The 21,864-nt window shown below is 39.2% G+C and overlaps 1 protein-coding gene across 2 annotated transcripts in view; it reads right to left on the reverse strand.

Moving 5' to 3' along the window:
* Window positions 1-228: 228 nt before the first annotated feature.
* The window catches only part of LOC124718919 (transmembrane and ubiquitin-like domain-containing protein 1), a 61,529-nt gene continuing 39,893 nt past the window's right edge, over window positions 229-21,864 (reverse strand). For both annotated transcript variants that reach the window (XM_047244574.1, XM_047244573.1), the window contains exons 4-6: window positions 18,093-18,277; window positions 10,037-10,194; window positions 229-2,770 (exon numbers count right to left, since the gene is read on the reverse strand). In XM_047244574.1, the coding sequence (XP_047100530.1) occupies window positions 2,469-2,770; window positions 10,037-10,194; window positions 18,093-18,277 (645 nt within the window). In that variant the 3' untranslated portion in view covers window positions 229-2,468. The remainder of the gene's footprint in view (window positions 2,771-10,036; window positions 10,195-18,092; window positions 18,278-21,864) is intronic.

The following is a 21,864-nucleotide window of genomic DNA, read 5'->3' on the forward strand; positions in this document are numbered from 1 at the left end:
CAGAAAATAAAGCACCAAAAATGAGAACAAACAACTCAGTAATGATGGAATATGTATGACAGAACATTTGTATCCTGTTATGACACTGTACATAAAATTTGGTTGTGTTTTACAGATTGTGCAATAAAGTTCTCCATTAACAATTCAAGTGTTAGCACATACAGTGTTTGTTTTTTGTGTCACAGTTGTACATAAGAATTTGCCCAAATTAGCAATTCTTTATCAGCAACTTTATTGTCAGAAGAATACTGTTTACTAAAACAAGCTTCACAAATAAACTTGATGACCTTAACATGCTTGTACTTACAAGAATTCACATAGAAAATTCCACTGATATTTGCACTATGTACACATTTTCTTCAACACAATGGCTAAAAATTTTGGCACTTGCCACATCTTAGAAATTTCAATCTACACTTCAGCAACAAAACAAGCAATGGTCCCACGTGAACAGAACTGCATATTTTGTGCCTATTTCTAAATTTATTGACCACTATAATTTATGTCATTTTCTTTCTAAATTTCTGAAATGCATGCATGTACTGTGTACTGGGAATAAACACATTGCTCTTTAATCTATCTGATTGTATTTCAAAGGGTAGGAATTTCAGTTTTAGAGTTTTCTCTTGAAATATGATACAAAAGGCAATACATAAAATAATAAAAACAGTAAAACAACGATGTATATATATATTTATACATACTGCACACATGCCAGTCCTTAATTACATCCTCTTTATATTGTACAATAATATACATATATAAATTATTTCACATGTATTTACAGTAAATAGAGGAGACAGTTTTCCTGTGATACTAAATAACTTTTTCAGTCTCTCTATATTCACAACTAGAGGAAAGAGAATAACAAAGCTTCTTCAAGTGTTAACTACACATTAAAAAAATGAAAACTTTTACCCCTCTGTGTATCAAGTATAACATAATCACCTGACAGCACAAACACATTTATTCCAAAGTCATGCCACTTGGATATTGCAGGTCTTATGATATCTGTCACAAGTTACATACAGCAACAAACTTTTGTAGTTTTTAGACTAGTAATATACTAGAGAGGATCCGTATCCATTATTAAAAATAATAATAAAAAAATAATGAACTGGTCCTTTCGTTAAGGGCAATTTACCTTAATTTCGTTATGATGCCAATGTTTACTCATCAATGTGTACACTGCAGTAAAATGAGGAAAAATATTAATGCAAACAATTCTCTTATCTATGACAGAGACGCAGATTGTACTCATCAACTAATGTACCATAAATAATGGCAACAAAATCAGAAACCATGCACTGAATGTGTGCTGAATAATTACTTTCCAACCACATGTGGTACTTATTTACAAGAGCATATAGCAGAAATGAGAATGAAACAAACAGGAAACAAGGAAACCAGGCTGGGGGAGGGGGAAAAAAACTGTTTTGAAACTCATGCTGTATACATCAAATTTTCCTTTTGGGTAACACAGTCAGAATTAATTCTCTCCAGTAATGTACCAGTGGCTTGTCATAGTCTGACAGTCATTTCCAAACACAATTTTACACTGCTGAGTATGAAAGATCAATCATCATGGGAGACTGAAAGCTTTGAGCTACACTAGAAACCAACTACTTGTGCTCTGATGTGTAAAGTAACGATATCATACACAGACATTGCAGAATCCTTAATTTCACCCAACTTATACCCAATACAACTGTGTTTCCTTGTAACCTTTCCATTACAACAATGCTGCACGTGAAGCCCTTCACTACTAGATGGCACTGAATAAACCTTCCCTGACAAGCAATGCATACAAAATAAAATATGTGGAAATATCATACAGCCTGAAAAAGGAGTAAAGGGAGGGGGAGGGAGAGGAGAGGAACTGTATTTATCAATTGCCCCTTACTGTCAGAAAATTATCCTTTTCAGTCTTACAATTACCAGCACAAATTTAGTCTCCCATGATATACCTTCTAACAACAAACATCCTTCCTCACATGTGCAACCTGCAAAGAATATGGAAATCTACAGCACCAAAAGTGACAGAAACCATAGCCATAGTAGTGATTAGAAAAGTGACAAGACAAGGAGAGCGATCCTGGTTCAAACGCATACTCAGCACACAATTTTTGTCTGCCTGTACATCATATTCTCTCACACATCAATGGAAAGTTCTTTGTGACTGTAAGATGACGAAATGGCTCTGTCAGATTGTTAGCAAACTTGGCCGACATTTGGAAAAAAAATCTCTGAAGAACAGAGATATAATTGTTTCTTATTTTATGAACAAAAAGAAGTGGGTAATCCATATAGTTACCCTTCTCCTTGACAAGTATTTACCTTCACGCAGCTCGGATGGAAGATACAGTACGCATGTTTCTGATAACAGTTTAAAATTTTCCACTCGGTGACTTTCGAGACACGAGGGACAGACGGTAGGAAAGTACGCCTGCACTGCGCACTTCCTCCCCTTACTGGCGCACGACATCCTGGTCCGGGATGTAGGTGCCTAGCACAGTGAAGGCGACAACCCCAGTGAGCCCGACGAGTGCGACGGTCGTTGTGACGCTGAACAGCTGGGCGTACTGCAGGCGGCAGTACCAGGCCACCCCCAGTGCCAGGCTGAGAGACGCGAACAGCACATTGCCCAGGTCCCACTCACGTCCACCCTCTGTCCCCGCCGCTCCGCCCACACCAGCGTCACCGCCCCCCAGTGTGAGGCTGCCCCGGAGAGTCGACTGCTGCGAGTGCAGTTGAGACGATGACCCCACACCTGATTTGATGAGCCAAACAAAACACAATTACTAAAACAATTGCAAATAGAAAAACTAAATTCAGATAATACATAAGGTAGCTCACCGCACAATGTTTATTCCTATCTGTGGATTCATATTGCTAACACCAACATAATTTTGTCTGCACGAATCCACAGCCTCAATATGTTTTTCAAATGAAAATATTATCTGCTGTACAATTTTCACATTTATTTGCACCCAGCCAATTTTGACTTTTTAGTCATTATCAACCAACCTATTAATATACCAAAACACAGAATAAAACACGTGACACTTATAAAAGAAATGTGTAAAGCGTAGATGGGTGATGCTGGGGAAATGAAATAGTCACGGCAGGCAAAATACACTAAAAACGCACTATGAAGGAATTATCCAAATAGGACAGAAGTCATTAGATGTGATGTACATGTAGGGACAAAAAAATTATTACAATTTCAGAAAAAATAGAAAATGTATTCATAGAAAAGAGGTTCACAAATTGAGCAAGTCAATGATGTGTTGATCCACCTGAGGCCACTATGCAAGCAGTTATATGGCTTGGTAGAGGGTTATCATGACAAACTGTTGGGGAACTGCAGGATATACAAAGGAAAATGGCTGTCAGAAAAGTCAGTTATAGTCAACATCCCAGATTTTAAATCCCTATCAGAAACTATCTCCCCAATAACCTTCTAATCAGGAAACAAAAGATACATGATCATCAACACACATGCACCAACAAATGATTTCAACAGAACAAAAGTGCAAAAAATTGAAGACTTTTGGGAACATGTGGAGAAATAACAAAAACACAAAACACCAGAAAGAAATATCAAAATTGTAATAGGAGATTTTAATGCGTAACTATGTAAAGAGAAAAAGTACAAGTAAATTGCACACTCAGAGACAGCCACAAACAGGAATGGGGAAAATCTCATACATTATTCCCAAAATTATGCCAACAGAATTCCAAAAGCCAAGACAAAAACTCACATCATGTAAAATGTCCAAAAACATTTGGAGAGAATTCCAAACAGATCGTTAGCATAACAAACAGAAGTATAAGAGAAATTCTGGATGTGGAAACATGCAAAGAATCTTTGAGTCTGACCTCACTTGCTACAAGTAAGTGTTAGGCTAATCCCTAGAAATGAAAAAACTGTAAGAACAAACCCATAATAACTGAAGAACGTAGTGTCCCACAACTACTAAATATTTAAAGGTGGTCTTAATTAACCAAGAGCTGCTGATACAATTTCTTTACTGAACAATCAATCAGTCCACGGAGCATCATGTACGATGATGAAAATTGCTTTTATGAACTTGAGATGGCCCATTGATTGAAACTGGCTTTTCAAAAAAAGAAATTTTATCATAAGCTCTTGGCGGTAAACTATAACATTCTTCAAAGACAAAATTATTGCAAAAATTAATCAAAATATGACAGAAAATTGGAAACCTTCAGAAGACAGTTCAAAAGCCAATGCATCTGGATCAACATCGCACAAAATGCAACTTGGAATCAAGACTACTGAACTAAGAATCGAGGCATGCAAGAAGTTTAGCAGTAACATAACAACAGAAACATGCCAGGATTCCCACAAAGTCTACAAAAATCCTTGAAAGATACTAGAAGAGTGAGAACGTCATACGACAAAAGTACACTAAATGAAATTGAGGAAGACTTCAATAGAAAATAAAATGAGAAATTTCTACAGAATATTCAGGGAAAATATAAAGGTTATTAGCCTCCATATATCTGCTACAAAATCACAGACACATCTCTAAAAACAAATACTACTATACAATCTCTAGAAAAAAAAAGATGCTACAGAAAACTGCAAAAATTTTAAAAAATATTTGACAAAAAATTGTCAATTTTTGGAAATATAATGTAACCAGAGAGATAAATCTACTCCCCAAGTGGCAGCAGGACACACACACATGAAAGTTAAGGATATTCGCAAGCTTTCTGAACTGGTGGTCCGATCTCCTGGCAGAAGGGTTGAAGGGCCAAATCATGGGAAATTTACTGGACGAGATGAGAAGGAAAGAATGATTGTTGGGGACTGCACCAGATGAGATTTGAAAACCTGAGAGCTTAAAGGTTGAAGCTACGGTACTATGCAAGACAGAACTTACCAACAAAACATCGTGCAAGAGATGAGCAGAAAGCTAAGTGCACTGTATATGTCAGAGGTGGAAAATAGAGATGTCAGAAATTGTTGTTGTTGTGGTCTTCAGTCCTGAGACTGGTTTGATGCAGCTCTCCATGCTACTCTATCCTGTGCAAGCTTTTTCATCTCCCAGTACCTACTGCAACCTACATCCTTCTGAATCTGCTTAGTGTATTCATCTCTTGGTCTCCCTCTACGATTTTTACCCTCCACGCTGCCCTCCAGTACTAAATTGGTGATCCCTTGATGCCTCAGAACATGTCCTACCAACCGATCCCTTCTTCTGATCAAGTTGTGCCACAAACTTCTCTTCTCCCCAATCCTATTCAATACTTCCTCATTAGTTATGTGATCTACCCATCTAATCTTCAGCATTCTTCTGTAGCACCACATTTCGAAAGCTTCTATTCTATTCTTGTCCAAACTATTTATCGTCCATGTTTCACTTCCATACATGGCTACACTCCATACGAATACTTTCAGAAATGACTTCCTGACACTTAAATCAATACTGGATGTTAACAAATTTCTCTTCTTCAGAAACGCTTTCCTTGCCATTGCCAGCCTACATTTTATATCCTCTCTACTTCGACCATCATCAGTTATTTTGCTCCCCAAATAGCAAAACTCCTTTACTACTTTAAGTGCCGCATTTCCTAATCTAATTCCCTCAGCATCACCCGACTTAATTAGACTACATTCCATTATCCTTGTTTTGCTTTTGTTGATGTTCATCTTATATCCTCCTTTCAAGACACTGTCCATTCCATTCAACTGCTCTTCCAAGTCCTTTGCTGTCTCTGACAGAATTACAATGTCATCGGCGAACCTCAAAGTTTTTATTTCTTCTCCATGAATTTTAATACCTACTCCGAATTTTTCTTTTGTTTCCTTTACTGCTTGCTCAATATACAGATTGAACAACATCGGGGAGAGGCTACAACCCTGTCTTACTCCCTTCCCAACCACTGCTTCCCTTTCATGTCCGTCGACTCTTATAACTGCCATCTGGTTTCTGTACAAATTGTAAATAGCTTTTCGCTCCCTGTATTTTACCCCTGCCACCTTTAGAATTTGAAAGAGAGTATTCCAGTCAACATTGTCAAAAGCTTTCTCTAAGTCTACAAATGCTAGAAACGTAGGTTTGCCTTTCCTTAATCTTTCTTCTAAGATAAGTCGTAAGGTCAGTATTGCCTCACGTGTTCCAGTGTTTCTACGGAATCCAAACTGATCTTCCCCGAGGTTGGCTTCTACTAGTTTTTCCATTCGTCTGTAAAGAATTCGTGTTAGTATTTTGCAGCTGTGACTTATTAAGCTGATAGTTCGGTAATTTTCACATCTGTCAACACCTGCTTTCTTTGGGATTGGAATTATTATATTCTTCTTGAAGTCTGAGGGTATTTCGCCTGTTTCATACATCTTGCTCACCAGATGGTAGAGTTTTGTCAGGACTGGCTCTCCCACGGCCGTCAGTAGTTCCAATGGAATATTGTCTACTCCGGGGGCCTTGTTTCGACTCAGGTCTTTCAGTGCTCTGTCAAACTCTTCACGCAGTATCATATCTCCCATTTCATCTTCATCTACATCCTCTTCCATTTCCATAATATTGTCCTCAAGTACATCGCCCTTGTATAGACCCTCTATATACTCCTTCCACCTTTCTGCTTTCCCTTCTTTGCTTAGAACTGGGTTTCCATCTGAGCTCTTGATATTCATACAAGTCGTTCTCTTATCTCCAAAGGTCTCTTTAATTTTCCTGTAGGCGGTATCTATCTTACCCCTAGTGAGATAGGCCTCTACATCCTTACATTTGTCCTCTAGCCATCCCTGCTTAGCCATTTTGCACTTCCTGACGATCTCATTTTTGAGACGTTTGTATTCCTTTTTGCCTGTTTCACTTACTGCATTTTTATATTTTCTCCTTTCATCAATTAAATTCAATATTTCTTCTGTTACCCAAGGATTTCTACTAGCCCTCGTCTTTTTACCTACTTGATCCTCTGCTGCCTTCACTACTTCATCCCTCAAAGCTACCCATTCTTCTTCTACTGTATTTATTTCCCCCATTCCTGTCAATTGCTCCCTTATGCTCTCCCTGAATCTCTGTACAACCTCTGGTTCTTTTAGTTTATCCAGGTCCCATCTCCTTAAATTCCCACCTTTTTGCAGTTTCTTCAGTTTCAATCTACAGGTCATAACCAATAGATTGTGGTCAGAGTCCACATCTGCCCCTGGAAATGTCTTACAATTTAAAACCTGGTTCCTAAATCTCTGTCTTACCATTATATAATCTATCTGATACCTTTTAGTATCTCCAGGGTTCTTCCATGTATACAACCTTCTTTCATGATTCTTAAACCAAGTGTTAGTTATGATTATGTTGTGCTCTGTGCAAAATTCGACCAGGCGGCTTCCTCTTTCATTTCTGTCCCCCAATCCATATTCACCTACTATGTTTCCTTCTCTCCCTTTTCCTATACTCGAATTCCAGTCACCCATGACTATTAAATTTTCGTCTCCCTTCACAATCTGAATAATTTCTTTTATTTCATCATACATTTCTTCAATTTCTTCGTCATCTGCAGAGCTAGTTGGCATATAAACTTGTACTACTGTAGTAGGCGTGGGCTTCGTATCTAACTTGGCCACAATAATGCGTTCACTATGCTGTTTGTAGTAGCTTACCCGCATTCCTATTTTCCTATTCATTATTAAACCTACTCCTGCATTACCCCTATTTGATTTTGTGTTTATAACCCTGTAGTCACCTGACCAGAAGTCTTGTTCCTCCTGCCACCGAACTTCACTAATTCCCACTATATCTAACTTCAACCTATCCATTTCCCTTTTTAAATTTTCTAACCTACCTGCCCGATTAAGGGATCTGACATTCCACGCTCCGATCCGTAGAACGCCAGTTTTCTTTCTCCTGATAACGACATCCTTTTGAGTAGTCCCCGCCCGGAGATCCGAATGGGGGACTATTTTACCTCCGGAATATTTTACCCAAGAGGACGCCATCATCATTTAACCATACAGTAAAGCTGCATGCCCTCGGGAAAAATTACGGCTGTAGTTTCCCCTTGCTTTCAGCCGTTCGCAGTACCAGCACAGCAAGGCCGTTTTGGTTAATGTTACAAGGCCAGATCAGTCAATCATCCAGACTGTTGCCCTTGCAACTACTGAAAAGGCTGCTGCCCCTCTTCAGGAACCACACGTTTGTCTGGCCTCTCAACAGATACCCCTCCGTTGTGGTTGCACCTATGGTACGGCTATCTGTATCGCTGAGGCACGCAAGCCTCCCCACCAACGGCAAGGTCCATGGTTCATGGGATAGGATGTCAGAAATAAGAGAATAGAAAATTAAAAGTAAGTGAAGAAAGGAATAGTTACTGAGAAGAAACACAGAGACCAAAGAAACTGACATAAATTAGGGCCAAGTGGGTGATGAGAACTGAGAACATTTTGTAATGCCAATTCCCAACGGCAGAGTTCTGAGGAACTGGTGTCTGGAGGAAGAATCCAGATGGCACATGTGGTGAAATAGGAACAGAGGTCACAACTGCCATGTTGTAGAGCTTGGTCTGCAACAGGATATTGTGTGTTGCCAGTACATGCCTCCTATCTATGCCCATTCATCCTAACTGATAATTTGATGATACTCAAACCAATGTAGAAGCCCAAACAGTGTTTACATAACAGCTGGTATGCAATGTCTGTTATTTCAGAGGTGGCTCTACTTTCGAAAGCATATGTTTTGCCAATTAAAGGGCTGATACAGGTGGTGGGAGGATGGTGCATAGGGCAAGTCTTACAGTAAGGATGGCCCACCTTTAAGCTCTCTATATTAAAAATGAAGAAATTCCTCCAGCTGTATTTAAGGTGTCAATTTTATTTTGGCAACTAGTTTCAACGTTATAATGACGTCATCTTCAGGCCCATACACTTGTTGCTGTCAACTGCGTGTGGCTGATACGAGAAGTCAGTGGTGAGATATGGACGTGCTCCACACCATCTTCCAACACTCTTTAAACAAAATTTGAAATTTTTCCTGCTAGTGTGCTTAATGGAAAATTTATAACACACAAACTCATCCGCAAAGTAATCAGACATCTGAAGCTGTTTTATACACAGAAATTCAACTTTAAAGGATCAGAACTTTACAGTAAACACTAATGCGAGTTTTGTATCTAATAAGGGCCAAAAATTTATAATGTACATGGGAGAACCATGTACAATTTAAGTTAAGTATCTATTGAACAACAAACCACAGAGAATCCACATCACTTTATATATCAATCTCAAACTTATTCTCATGTAATGTCCACATTTTTGTACATTGGGACCACTGTTTTGTACTTCCATCTGCATTTGGATACATCCATCTGCATTTGGATACATCACTAGAATAAATTTGATGTTGGTGCATGAAATTATGTGGACTGCCAGTGGTTTGTTGTTCAATACATACTTAAGCCATATTTTACATGCATTATAAACATTCTGTTCCTATTTGATGCAGATCACAGTAATGTTTGTAACTGGCTCCACATGTGTGGGTGGGCTAATTTCCACACTACATGTGTTGTGACGTGCTAAATAGAGGTTATCTGAATGGACGTAGAAGGTTGCTTCCTGTGTTGAATTAAAAATACTGCTATTTGTCTTTTTTTTTACACACCCACATATTTTTCTGTCTGTGTTTTTGTATGTTTATTGACTGCTTGATAATGACTTAAAAGTTCAATCTGGCCAATAGCAAACAAATTTGAAAACTGTACAGTCCATAAATAACAATGTTTCCATTTGAAATATCGACATTATCGACAGGCATTACATCCAAATCAGAATAACCAAGTGATCGACAGTTAGCAGATTACAGAACAGCTACCGTAGCGACAACCTATTAGAGACAAAAACCAGTTCCATCTTCTGTTTTGCTCAGAGTTGCGCACCGAAGCAATATGGCCTTTATGGTCTCACAAGGTAAACTCAGCACTACACAGGTTAATGGAAAATGCAAAGGAATTGGCACCAAATTGCACAGCTGCAATGCTTTCTACCATGTGAGACTGGCACAGTGCCCACCTGTGCTTCCTGGGCGCGGCGTGTGCACCAGGCAGTGCACGACGCAGTTGTCGAACAGGCCCAGCTGTCGCAGGGTCTCCGAGTCGCTGCCCAGCACCTGCCCATTGAAAATCAGCCGCACCAGTTTGTCTGCCGACAGCTCAGAAGCAAAGTGCCTCCTGTAACACACCGACCAGTCTCGTTCTCAAAAATGATCGCCCTTTTTTTTTTTGTTGTGAAAGTTTGATATATATGGGGTGGCCAGGAAAAGAGGGTACCCATGTTATACTGAACGTGATATCTGAAGCTATCTGAGTGTTGCTATTTTTCTTAATGCTGGTGCGGTGCTCAAACAGTGGCACGTTATGTCGATTGGTGGTTTAATGATCAGTGCTGTGATGTCAGTAGGCAGTTTCAAGCTTGTGAATACAGTTATACAGAATGTCTTTTTCAATCAAAAAGTGTATAATATCACATTTTTACATAAATCATTTAAAATGTTAAATGATAGGTTCATGACAAAATATCCAGAGACAGCTGCTCTTGCAAGGAGTGTTGTGGAGAAACTGATCACTACATTTAGAGCAACTTGTTCATTCAGTAACACCAATGTCGCCATGTAAAGGAAGTTTTTTCACCCGAAAATACTGAATGTGTCTATGGTAGAAGTTCACGGAAATTAACTACGTATCTATTCTCCCAACTAAACATCAAATGAATATCATGCTAGAAGACATTGAGGTTGTTACATATGAGAGCATACAAAGTAAGAGTGAAGCAAACAGTTAAAACCTACATATTACGCATAATGACAACAATATTGCAAATGGTAATTCACAAATGTTCCTGATGGTTATCTGTATCCAAATCTTTTCTTCAACTCAGATGAGGCCTGGTTTCACATTATTGGGTACATGAACTCTCAAAACACACACTATGGGTCAACAGACAATTCCACAGAATGCTTTGAGGTGCCTCTGCATGATCTGAAAGTAGGTGTCGGGTGTGCAGTTTTAGGCCAACAGATTGTAGACTCCATTTTCTATAACAACACCATGAACTCTAACATGTATGTAATAGAACTGTTGCAACTATTCATAGCACAGCCATTGGAGGAAGAACAAGAGTGCGCGTTTTTCGAACAAGATTGTGCTCCAGTGCATATTTCAATTTTCATGTCAAATCTCCATGAAACTTTCAGAGAAGAATGTACAGTTTCCACAAATTTATGGCCTCCCAAACCAGCCGAACTGTCTACTTGTGATTTCTGTTTGTGGGGTAAGAAACAACCTGCATACAACTGAAGAGTTAAAAGCAAACATTCACAATGCAATTGCCGAAACTGTACCAAATGATTAGGCAAAAGTTTCCAGAAACAAGAGTTGTGTATCAAAGATTATTATATTGTCAATGTTTATGGTGAACACTTTCAGCTCTTCTTGTGAACTACGGAATGTTCAGTACATTGTTTTTCATAGCAATAATTTACTACTCTGTATTCTGAATTTACAGTAAATGAGTGAATTGTCTGTGTGTTGTTTATAAGACATGAGGCTTCTTTTATTTTGGCCACCCTGTATTTGCTGAACAATGAGGGTAAAAGTTCAGTTAAAGGTATTAAAAATTTAAAAGATATTTTGATAAGGTGTTACAATATACAGTAGAAGTCTGATAGTCCGGTACATTTGAGACTGGCCATGGCAGATTATCAAAAATGCCGGATTACTGGGAAGTACCTCTTACTACTGGTATAGGCTAAGCCATACAGTGAAAATAGCTGTAACACGGTGTTTTGCAGTAATATGTTAATTAGCAGAATTGTTAAGTTAATAACTTTAGCTCAAAATTAGACCAGTACAAAATTTTTATTCGACACATTTAGTTAAATAAATGTACTGTACAATATTTTAGTTTGGTTTAAAAAAATCTTGAACATCATTCTGTTTTCAGAATCGTTGTCACTTGGCACAAAAGTTATTTCTAATTATAAGTAAACCAACAACTTCAGAGACATTATAATTAGTATACAGTCAGCAAAAGTGTTGAATTTATCTACGGACTCTGCAGTTTCTGCCCAACTGAGTCTCTCCTCTCCTCCTGTTTTCTCACCCGAGTCACTCTCTTCAAGTATCTGTATAAGTTGAGGTTTTACTACACTTTGGATAATGTCCTCCTACTCAAAAGGTTCATCATTATCCATTTGCATCCACTCTGCAAGTTGTTCTTCAGATATGTGTTCCAAAGGATTGTTACTGGTTACACTTCATACAATGTCCAAAACTTCAGACACTGATTCAAAATGCCGTTCCTCCTCGACAATCTGTGATGTTGAATCATAAACAGGATTTGCAGTTGGCCAAAGTTTTCTCCCACAGCATCGTAAAATAACTTTGTACTCGAGCCTATGGCGGCATTACAGCATACACAGTATCTTGTATATTAAACTTTTTCTGAAAGTCTGTAACATCACACTCAGCATTTAACAGACTGTGAATAAAAGAGACCCTATAAAAACATTTAAAGTTCTGGATTACCCCTAGATTCATGAGCTGAATCATTGATTAAGATTATGTGGCAGAAATGTTGTAAATAGTTTTCCAAAAACTAACTCAGCTACTAGTGGATGTGCTTTATAGTTGTCCAAATGAGGGATGGCTTGCTGTCTTCTGGTGTACTGAGATTTCTAAAGCTTTCTTCCAACTTTACCAATTACAAAAGGGGTTATTCAGTGGCTTCCATATTGTACTAGCACATAGCACAACTCTCTCTCTCTCTCTCTCTCTCTCTCTCTCTCTCTCTCTCTCTCTCTCTCTCTCTCTCTTCGCCCCCCCCCCCCTCCTCTCCCTATCACCCCTGGCTAGAGTGGGTCTCTTTCATCAGCCTAGTAAATTTCTCTCTCTCTCTCTCTCTCTCTCTCTCTCTCTCTCTCTCTCTCTCTCTCTTCGCCCCCCCCCCTCCTCTCCCTATCACCCCTGGCTAGAGTGGGTCTCTTTCATCAGCCTAGTAAATTTGATCAGCTGTTAGATTATTACCTCTGATTATTTCTTCATACTTGTCTTTGTATTTATCCGCTGAGTCTTGGTTCACTGAAACAGTTTCTCCAGTTACATGAGGTCTTCAAATTCCTTGCCAAAACCTGAAGTTTCTGAGCCAATCATCAGAAAAATTGCATTCAGTTTCTGCAATACCGAATTTCCTTGCATTTTCAGTAACCATTGGCCCTGTTACCAACTTTCCTTCAGAGCGTACTGCACTGAGCCATTTATATAATGTAAAATCCAACTGTTCCAATTTTGGCTTCTTAATATGTGCCTGAAAGCCAATTTTTCAGTTATTACCAACTGAGTTGGGCTGTTTTGGGGGAGGAGACCAGACAGCGAGGTCATCGGTCTCATCTGATTAGGGATGGACGGGGAAGGAAGTCAGCCGTGCCCTTTCAAAGGAACCATCCCGGCATTTGCCTGGAGCAATTTATGGAAATCGTGGAAAACCTAAATCAGGATGGCCAGAAGTGGAATTGAACCGTCATCCTCCCAAATGCAAGTCCAGTGCACTAACCACTGCGCCACCTCACTCGGTCTTACAGACTGAGAATCAAACTACATTAGTCAGTAAACGGTCAATGAACCAATATTAAATTAATTCATCAAAATATTTCTGTTCTTACCTCTCTCTGGGCATTTGATGATTTCCAATTTCTGGTCGATGGTCAGAGTTATGTACTTGCATTTCTCTCCTGATTTGGAACTTGTAGAAGGTTTTGGTTTCGAGAACATTGTCCCTGCTTAAATATCAATAAAACTTCCGCAAGCTACTTCAATATTTACGTTCGCTACAGTAGTATGGATCCTAGTTTGCAAGGAAAAAACAGCTTTCAATCAAAACAATGAACTGAACCTGTGTGTGGTAACAGCCGAGATAAGCTCTGTCAAGTTCAAATGCTACCAATTGATTCCAAACAATGTCGATTGAATCCAACAGTAGCAGATGTGTAGTGGAGACTTCCAAGTAGTTTCAAACTTGGGAGGATGGTGTTGGAAAATCTGATGTTCGTGATTGTTTGATGGTGGACTGATAGAAGTCTACTATACTTGAAGAGATCATCATCATCAGCCATGTCCATCATTAAATGACATGGCCTTTCCAAGTATTGAACTCAGGTATGCCTTGGGAGAGCCAGTCATGACAAAACTCTACCATCTGGTGAGCAAGATGTATGAGACAGGCGAAATACCCACAGACTTCAAGAAGAATATAATAATTCCAATCCCAAAGAAAGCAGGTGTTGACAGATGTGAAAATTACCGAACTATCAGTTTAATAAGTCACAGCTGCAAAATACTAACGTGAATTCTTTACAGACGAATGGAAAAACTGGTACAAGCGGATCAGTTAGGATTCCGTAGAAATGTTGGAACACGTGAGGCAATACTAACCTTACGACTTATCTTAGAAGAATGATTAAGAAAAGGCAAACCTACATTTCTAGCATTTGTAGACTTAGAGAAAGCTTTTGACAACGTTAACTGGAATACTCTCTTTCAAATTCTGAAGGTGGCAGGGGTAAAATACAGGGAGCGAAAGGCTATTTACAATTTGTACAGAAACCAGATGGCAGTTATAAGAGTCGAGGGGCATGAAAGGGAAGCAGTGGTTGGGAAAGGAGTGAGACAGGGTTGTAGCCTCTCCCCGATGTTATTCAATCTGTATATTGAGCAAGCAGTAAAGGAAACAAAAGAAAAATTCGGAGTAGGTATTAAAATTCATGGAGAAGAAGTAAAAACTTTGAGCTTCGCCGATGACATTGTAATTCTGTCAGAGACAGCAAAGGACTTGGAAGAGCAGTTGAACGGAATGGACAGTTTCTTGAAAGGAGGATATAAGATGAACATCAACAAAAGCAAAACGAGGATAATGGAATGTAGTCAAATTAAATCGGGTGATGCTGAGGGGATTAGATTAGGAAATGAGACACTTAAAGTAGTAAAGGAGTTTTGCTATTTAGGGAGTAAAATAACTGATGATGGTCGAAGTAGAGAGGATATAAAATGTAGACTGGCAATGGCAAGGAAATCGTTTCTGAAGAAGAGAAATTTGTTAACATCGAGTATAGATTTAAATGTCAGGAAGTCGTTTCTGAAAGTATTTGTATGGAGTGTAGCCATGTATGGAAGTGAAACATGGACGATAACCAGTTTGGACAAGAAGAGAATAGAAGCTTTCGAAATGTGGTGCTACAGAAGAATGCTGAAGATAAGGTGGGTAGATCATGTAACTAATGAGGAGGTATTGAATAGGATTGGGGAGAAGAGAAGTTTGTGGCACAACTTGACTAGAAGAAGGGATCGGTTGGTAGGACATGTTTTGAGGCATCAAGGGATCACAAATTTAGCATTGGAGGGCAGCGTGGAGGGTAAAAATCGTAGAGGGAGACCAAGAGATCAATACACTAAGCAGATTCAGAAGGATGTAGGTTGCAGTAGGTACTGGGAGATGAAGAAGCTTGCACAGGATAGAGTGGCATGGAGAGCTGCATCAAACCAGTCTCAGGACTGAAGATCACAACAACAACAACATGCCTGCAACTAATTCTTCCACGAGTAATGGTCTAGTGAAATAGACAGCTGATTCCATCGACCTCCTGTAAGTCTTTGTGCCAACGCTCTGGCTGTCTTCCTCATGATCTGTCTGTCTCTTGAACTCCATTCCATCACCGCCTTTATTCATCAGTCGTAATTCCTTCTGACAACACAGACATTGCCATTTCATAGGCCTGTTCCCTCCAAGGGTGTCCATGACATCGATAACTGGTCCTGTGTCTTTTGTGATTCTTTCATCTTTCTGTGTAAATCCCAAAACACACCTCTGCATGCCTTGCTGCACAGCTCTAAGTTTCTGCCTTGTATATTCGTAAAATGTACAGTACTCACTGCTGTAACAAAAAATGGGGAGGACAGATTGACCAAAAATTTTTAATTTTGCCTGAAGATAATAGAAACGCTTGCCAGTCTAGTTCAATGTGTCGAAAGATCATATTTATATGCCGGAAAATTTAGATGAATTCTCTGACAGTGTACAGTAGTGTGTTTTTGAGTTGTACATTTCCAACCATGCTCCATTTATCAGACTTAACATTTACCTTGGAAAGGGTTATGTTCAATCCCACCTCAGCAGTATGCAGATGGTAACTGCGTGCGCTGCACTGAGAGGGATTGTGCTTCCTCTTACTGTCAACCTCATACTATCGTCTTTTCAACCCTGAGAGTACAAAAAATAACAACGAAATCCACACCTTTAGCTGCTTAAAGGTGTTGATAAATATCAACGGAGACTGATGAAAATGTGTGCCCTGACCGGGACTCAAACCCAGGGTCTCCTGCTTGCATGGCAGACGCTCTAGCCGACTGAGCCACCGAGGACACACAGGGTAGTGGACTGCAGGGACTAATCTGCGGCATGCTCCACACTTCCAACTTACTGTTCACACACTACCTTTGTAGCATCCCTGCCAACTATACTCATTACTTGCGGCAGTCAATCTACCAATTCCCGTAAGAGTTTGAGCAATGTGAGTGCATCTGCACTGAAGAAGATCAGAGATAAGCCCCTGCAACCACACTATCCTCTGTGTCCTCAATGGCTCAGTCCGATAGAGCGTCTGCCAGATAAACAGGAGATCCCGGGTTGAGTCCCGGTCGGCGCACACATTTTCAACTGTCCTGTTGATATTTATCAACACCTGTAAGCAATTAATGGTGTGGATTTCATTGTAATTTTACTCTTTGAGAGCTGCAAGATCACCAATGGTATCTGTTCTTTCGGACATGTCCGAAAGATCAGACACTCATCTTCATACTGAGAGTATTGTGTTTCTAGGTCTAATTTGCCTCTACTTTGAAAATTTTTTATTGGCCAAACTGTCAAGGAAGCAGGTGTGGTGATTAAACTTCATTATCTTTGAGCTTAAAGTCTGTGATGAAAGACTTGACGAGGCGAAACTCCATAACTGTTTATGTGTTATATCCACCTGACAATTCTGTGTTTGATATACATTACCTCGGCATGTATAAGGAATATCGAAAAATGTGGGATCACCTTGTAAGTACACAATTCCCTTATCAATTTTTGAAATATTTTTATGATCGAAATTTCCTGGCAAATTACAACGGTGAGGCAAACAGGGACAAATTTGAGTCCCAATCAACACAGAGTTTTAATCTTTCAGGAAATTTTGAAACAGTGCACACTCATAACATACTGTGTTCTTTTGTAATTCAGAATATCGACTCTTTTTAACACCTTAACAACAACAACAACAACAATACATACATCACAGACTGATTTACCACAAATACCAAGTTACAACCTTCTTCCATTAAATGTAAGTACAGTAACAGAGAACAGTATACACATCTGGACCAGCATGATAAAGATAAATTTGGTATCATTAATCTCAAAATCAGTAAGATTTCTACAACTTGAAACACTTACCCACGTCTAGAGTTCTACAGTATAAGGATGCACATGGTAGCATCTAAACATACCAATACACTTCAAAGTTGTTGGCTACCTACTGAGAGACACGAAACTAAAGGAACAACAATAAAATAATATGTTTTGGTATTCAGATTAGAGTCTATTTGAGGAAGAATCTTAAACTTATGTTGATGGTATGTGGCAGTAAACTGGAAGATGAAAAAAATGAATGTAGTGTGGTGAAGGGGGTACTTGTCACACTTCAAATCAAAAGATTCAGGGTTCATTCCTCAGTCCTACGGCTTTTTTCCTCTCAGTTTTCGCTTCTTTCACCTCTGGAAACCATTTTTTAATGCGGAAAATGCCAGCGGCACAGTGGTTCAGAATTCACATTAAACTATTGCTCTTCCTAAAACTAACTGCGCAGCTCGGTTCCAAGCTAAGAGGAAGGCAAGGGCATATCACATACAACACGGCCACCCCAGGGCATTACCAATTAATGTCAACCCTAAATTATAAATTTCTTGATTTGGCCTGACAAAGTTTCTGATGATATTTTGTTTCAAAACACAGAAAACTCATTCCACATATTTTCAAATACCTTTTAAACTCCCCCAACCGCTCATTCAGCTTGCCATCGACGAGTTTCTGATCGTCGTTGAGGTACTTCAGTCTGATACGTATGCAGTCTCCAGCATCTTCCGCTGCAGAGCTGGCTTCCTCTGCAGGTGGAGCACTAGCTTCCACAACAACATCAGACGTTGCATTTGGCTCTAAAAGAGTCACCTGAAATCAATTATTTATGAAATAGAAAATGCTGAAATGACTGTATACACAAAGATATGCAAAAGAAGTTATAACTGCGCAGTTCGATTCAGTTTGTAGTAAAGGTCACTAGATTTACGGATCCGTATGCACCAGAAAAACTTTTGAAATATGGCGTTACAGGAGAATGTTGAATATTAGATGGGTACCTCAGATAACTAATGAGGAGGCACTGAATGGAATTGAGGGAAAAAATTATGGTTCAACTGGACCAGAGGAAGAGATTAGTTTACAGTGTAACAATACAAGTCAAGATGGATGTAACAGAACTTGAATAGCATATTTGCCTCTATTGGTTACGGTAGAGAGATCAATCTTCCGGCCCTGTCTGTATATTTATATATAATATTGCATGAATAAAGGCTGAGCGAGTGTAAAGCTATCGTTAAAAACGCACGCCGCGCGATTTGTTATGATTTGGTCTGTCATAATAATAATAACATGCTTTTGAATACAATTAAAATATAACGGCGATACCTGTTTAGTGTTATTGGAAATAATATGTAGTAAATTAATGAGTAAGGTAGCCGATCCTATAAGAAGAGGTAAAATTGGGCATATTGAGGTGTTTTGCTTTATATCGACGAAGCCGATGATACGGCATCATTTTTTTTCATTTACTCTTAGAAATAAACAAGTAAAGAAGTGCTAATTGTGCGTAGTGAAAAATATAGGGGCGAGTTTTAAATAACTATGGTATACAATCAGAGTAACAAAAGGACATTTAGTTACACGAAATCGCGGATAGCGAAGTGCGGTCATTAAATTGAGTACACCTACAGGGCGAGAGGGCTCCAATTTATGAAAAGGAGAAAAACGTTAACTTTTACGCGAACTCTTAATAATTGTGGATCGGAGAGAAAAGTGTGTAATTGTCTTACGCCTAACAAACATTCGTGGAGGCGGTGGCTAAACTAGAAGAGGGGAGTTAGGGTTCAGGCACTTGCATATACTCCACATCTGAGTGTGAATGAGTGGTGAATGCGAAATAAAACTGTGAACAAAGTTACGTTAAATAAAACAGAAGAAACAAGACAGTTTGGTCGTATCTGTTATTATTCCATAAACTGTAACATTTCTTATCGTTGTACGAAGCCTTTATAGACGATCGTTATGACAATTTGCTTCGAAGGGATCTCGTTACGAGTTAAGTTTTGGGGACCTGGTCAAGAGGGGGTAGTTCGTAGATCCCAACTACTGCAGCTATTCTGGAATCAGATGCTACGGTGACCGTTGTGTGTTGTCAATGACTTAAGGTTACCGTATCTCATGCTCTAAGATCGACGCGCCTTTCCACTTGGTGTAACGGTGCCTCACCGCAACAACAACAAACCGACGACGAAGGAAGATACGGTAGAACAGGACACATCGTGAGGCATCAAGGAATCACCAGTTTGGTGATGGAAGGAAGTGTGTAAGGTAAAACTTGTAGACAGAGAACAAGAATATGTACAGAGTGATTCAAAAGAAACTGAAAGTCACTGTACACACTCTGTGAGTGTAACATATGCATCAAAATAAGAGAAACATGTTAAATAAAGTTTATCTCCGATTGCTTTATTCCAGATATATGCAGTTGAGTAATGATCACAAGTGCACCACAATTCTTTGTGATTCAAAAGTAACAGTACACACTTTGTGGGTATAATGTATGCATCAAAATAAGCATAAAATGTTAAATGAAGTTTTGTGTGAAACTGCTTTATTTTATAGTTATGCAGTAAAGTAGGGATCCCTTCGTGTCATTGCTTTCTGAGAAGAATTACTTTTGTGGTGTCTTCGTTACCCTTGTGATTCCCACTTTACTGCATACTGTGTTCAAACTGAAGTCCACGTAGACAAAGACAGTGGCATGTTCGACATCTTATCACTCTCTAACTGTTGCTGGCTCTGTCAATCTCATTCTGCACAGTTGTACAACAATTTTCAGTTTGCTGCTGTAATTGTGCCACATTTTGCAACACCGTACACGAGCTCCTCGAGATGGCCCCAAGGGTAGGAGTCCAGGGGTCAAAAGATCTGGGGGGCCGAGCAACTGGTCCTGCACAACTTGTCCACTTAAAAGGATAAGCAACATCGAGATGCTCTCTCGCTTGCCGACTGAAATGTGCAGCAGCACGATCACGCATAAACTGTAAATTGGTTTGTGTAGCAAATGGGACATTGTGAAGCAAATCGTCCAATTCGTGTTCCAAAATCTGTCAATACCCTTTTGACGAAGCAAACTGTGATATTTTTACTTCCCCTCTTGTTTTACCATATGCCCCCTTAAAATTCAATTTTTCATGTCTGACTAATTATCATTAACATACTGGAGTATAATCTGCACTTTCATAAAAGAGAAAGGTTGGCCCTCAGTTTTAAAGAATATAACACGAGATCTAATTTTGTGCTTAGTTTTATGTATGTAACTGATTTTCTAATTCATTTTGACTATTCCTAGTTAGTATTGTTATTGGGTGAAACCAGTAACTGTTTTGTAACTCAAATTCTATTGTTGACTTATAAACAAATATAAATTCTGTACTAATTTGGAGGAACAACTAATAGTATTCTTAAAGGATCAATTTGGTTCTATTCGAAAACATGCTAGCAAAGCCAGCCCTTAATTAATTCCAAAGTAATCAACAGTTTTGTCAAAAGTATTTTTTGGGATACAATATCTGTTAATTTCACCATTTAAACAAATAATTCGGCCTAACTCTTGTAGTAGAAGAAACTGTTAAAAAGAACCAATTTTTCGATGTATGCAGTTAATTGAAGGAGTGAGGTTTTAATTGTGATTTCTGTAAATTAAACATCAAATAATGTGTAGTTTCAGTGCCTATTATTGTGAGGATGTACAGGGTGTTACAAAAAGGTACGGCCAAACTTTCAGGAAACATTCCTTACACACAAATAAAGAAAATATGTAATGTGGACATGTGTCCGGAAACGCTTAATTTCCACGTTAGAGCTCATTTTAGTTTCGTCAGTATGTACTGTACTTCCTCGATTCACCGCCAGTTGGCCCAATTGAAGGAAGGTAATGTTGACTTCGGTGCTTGTGTTGACATGCCACTCATTGCTCTACAGTACTAGCATCAAGCACATCAGTACGTAGCATCAACAGGTTAGTGTTCATCACGAACGTGGTTTTGCAGTCAGTGCGATGTTTACAAGTGCAGAGTTGGCAGATGCCCATTTGATGTATGGATTAGCATGGGGCAATAGCCGTGGCGTGGTACGTTTGTATCGAGACAGATTTCCAGAACGAAGGTGTCCCGACAGGAAGACGTTCAAAGCAATTGATCGGCGTCTTAGGGAGCACGGAACATTCCAGCCTGTGACTCGCGACTGGGGAACACCTAGAAAGACGAGGACACCTGCAATAGACGAGGCAATTCTTCGTGCAGTTGACGATAACCCTAATGTCAGCGTCAGAGAAGTTGCTGCTGTACAAGGTAACGTTGACCACGTCATTGTATGGAAGAACCAGTTGTTTCCGTACCATGTACAGCATGTGCAGGCACTATCAGCAGCCTCCACGGGTACACTCTGCGAATGGT

Source organism: Schistocerca piceifrons, chromosome 10 (genome assembly GCF_021461385.2).
Source record: "Schistocerca piceifrons isolate TAMUIC-IGC-003096 chromosome 10, iqSchPice1.1, whole genome shotgun sequence".
Lineage (NCBI taxonomy): Eukaryota > Metazoa > Arthropoda > Insecta > Orthoptera > Acrididae > Schistocerca > Schistocerca piceifrons.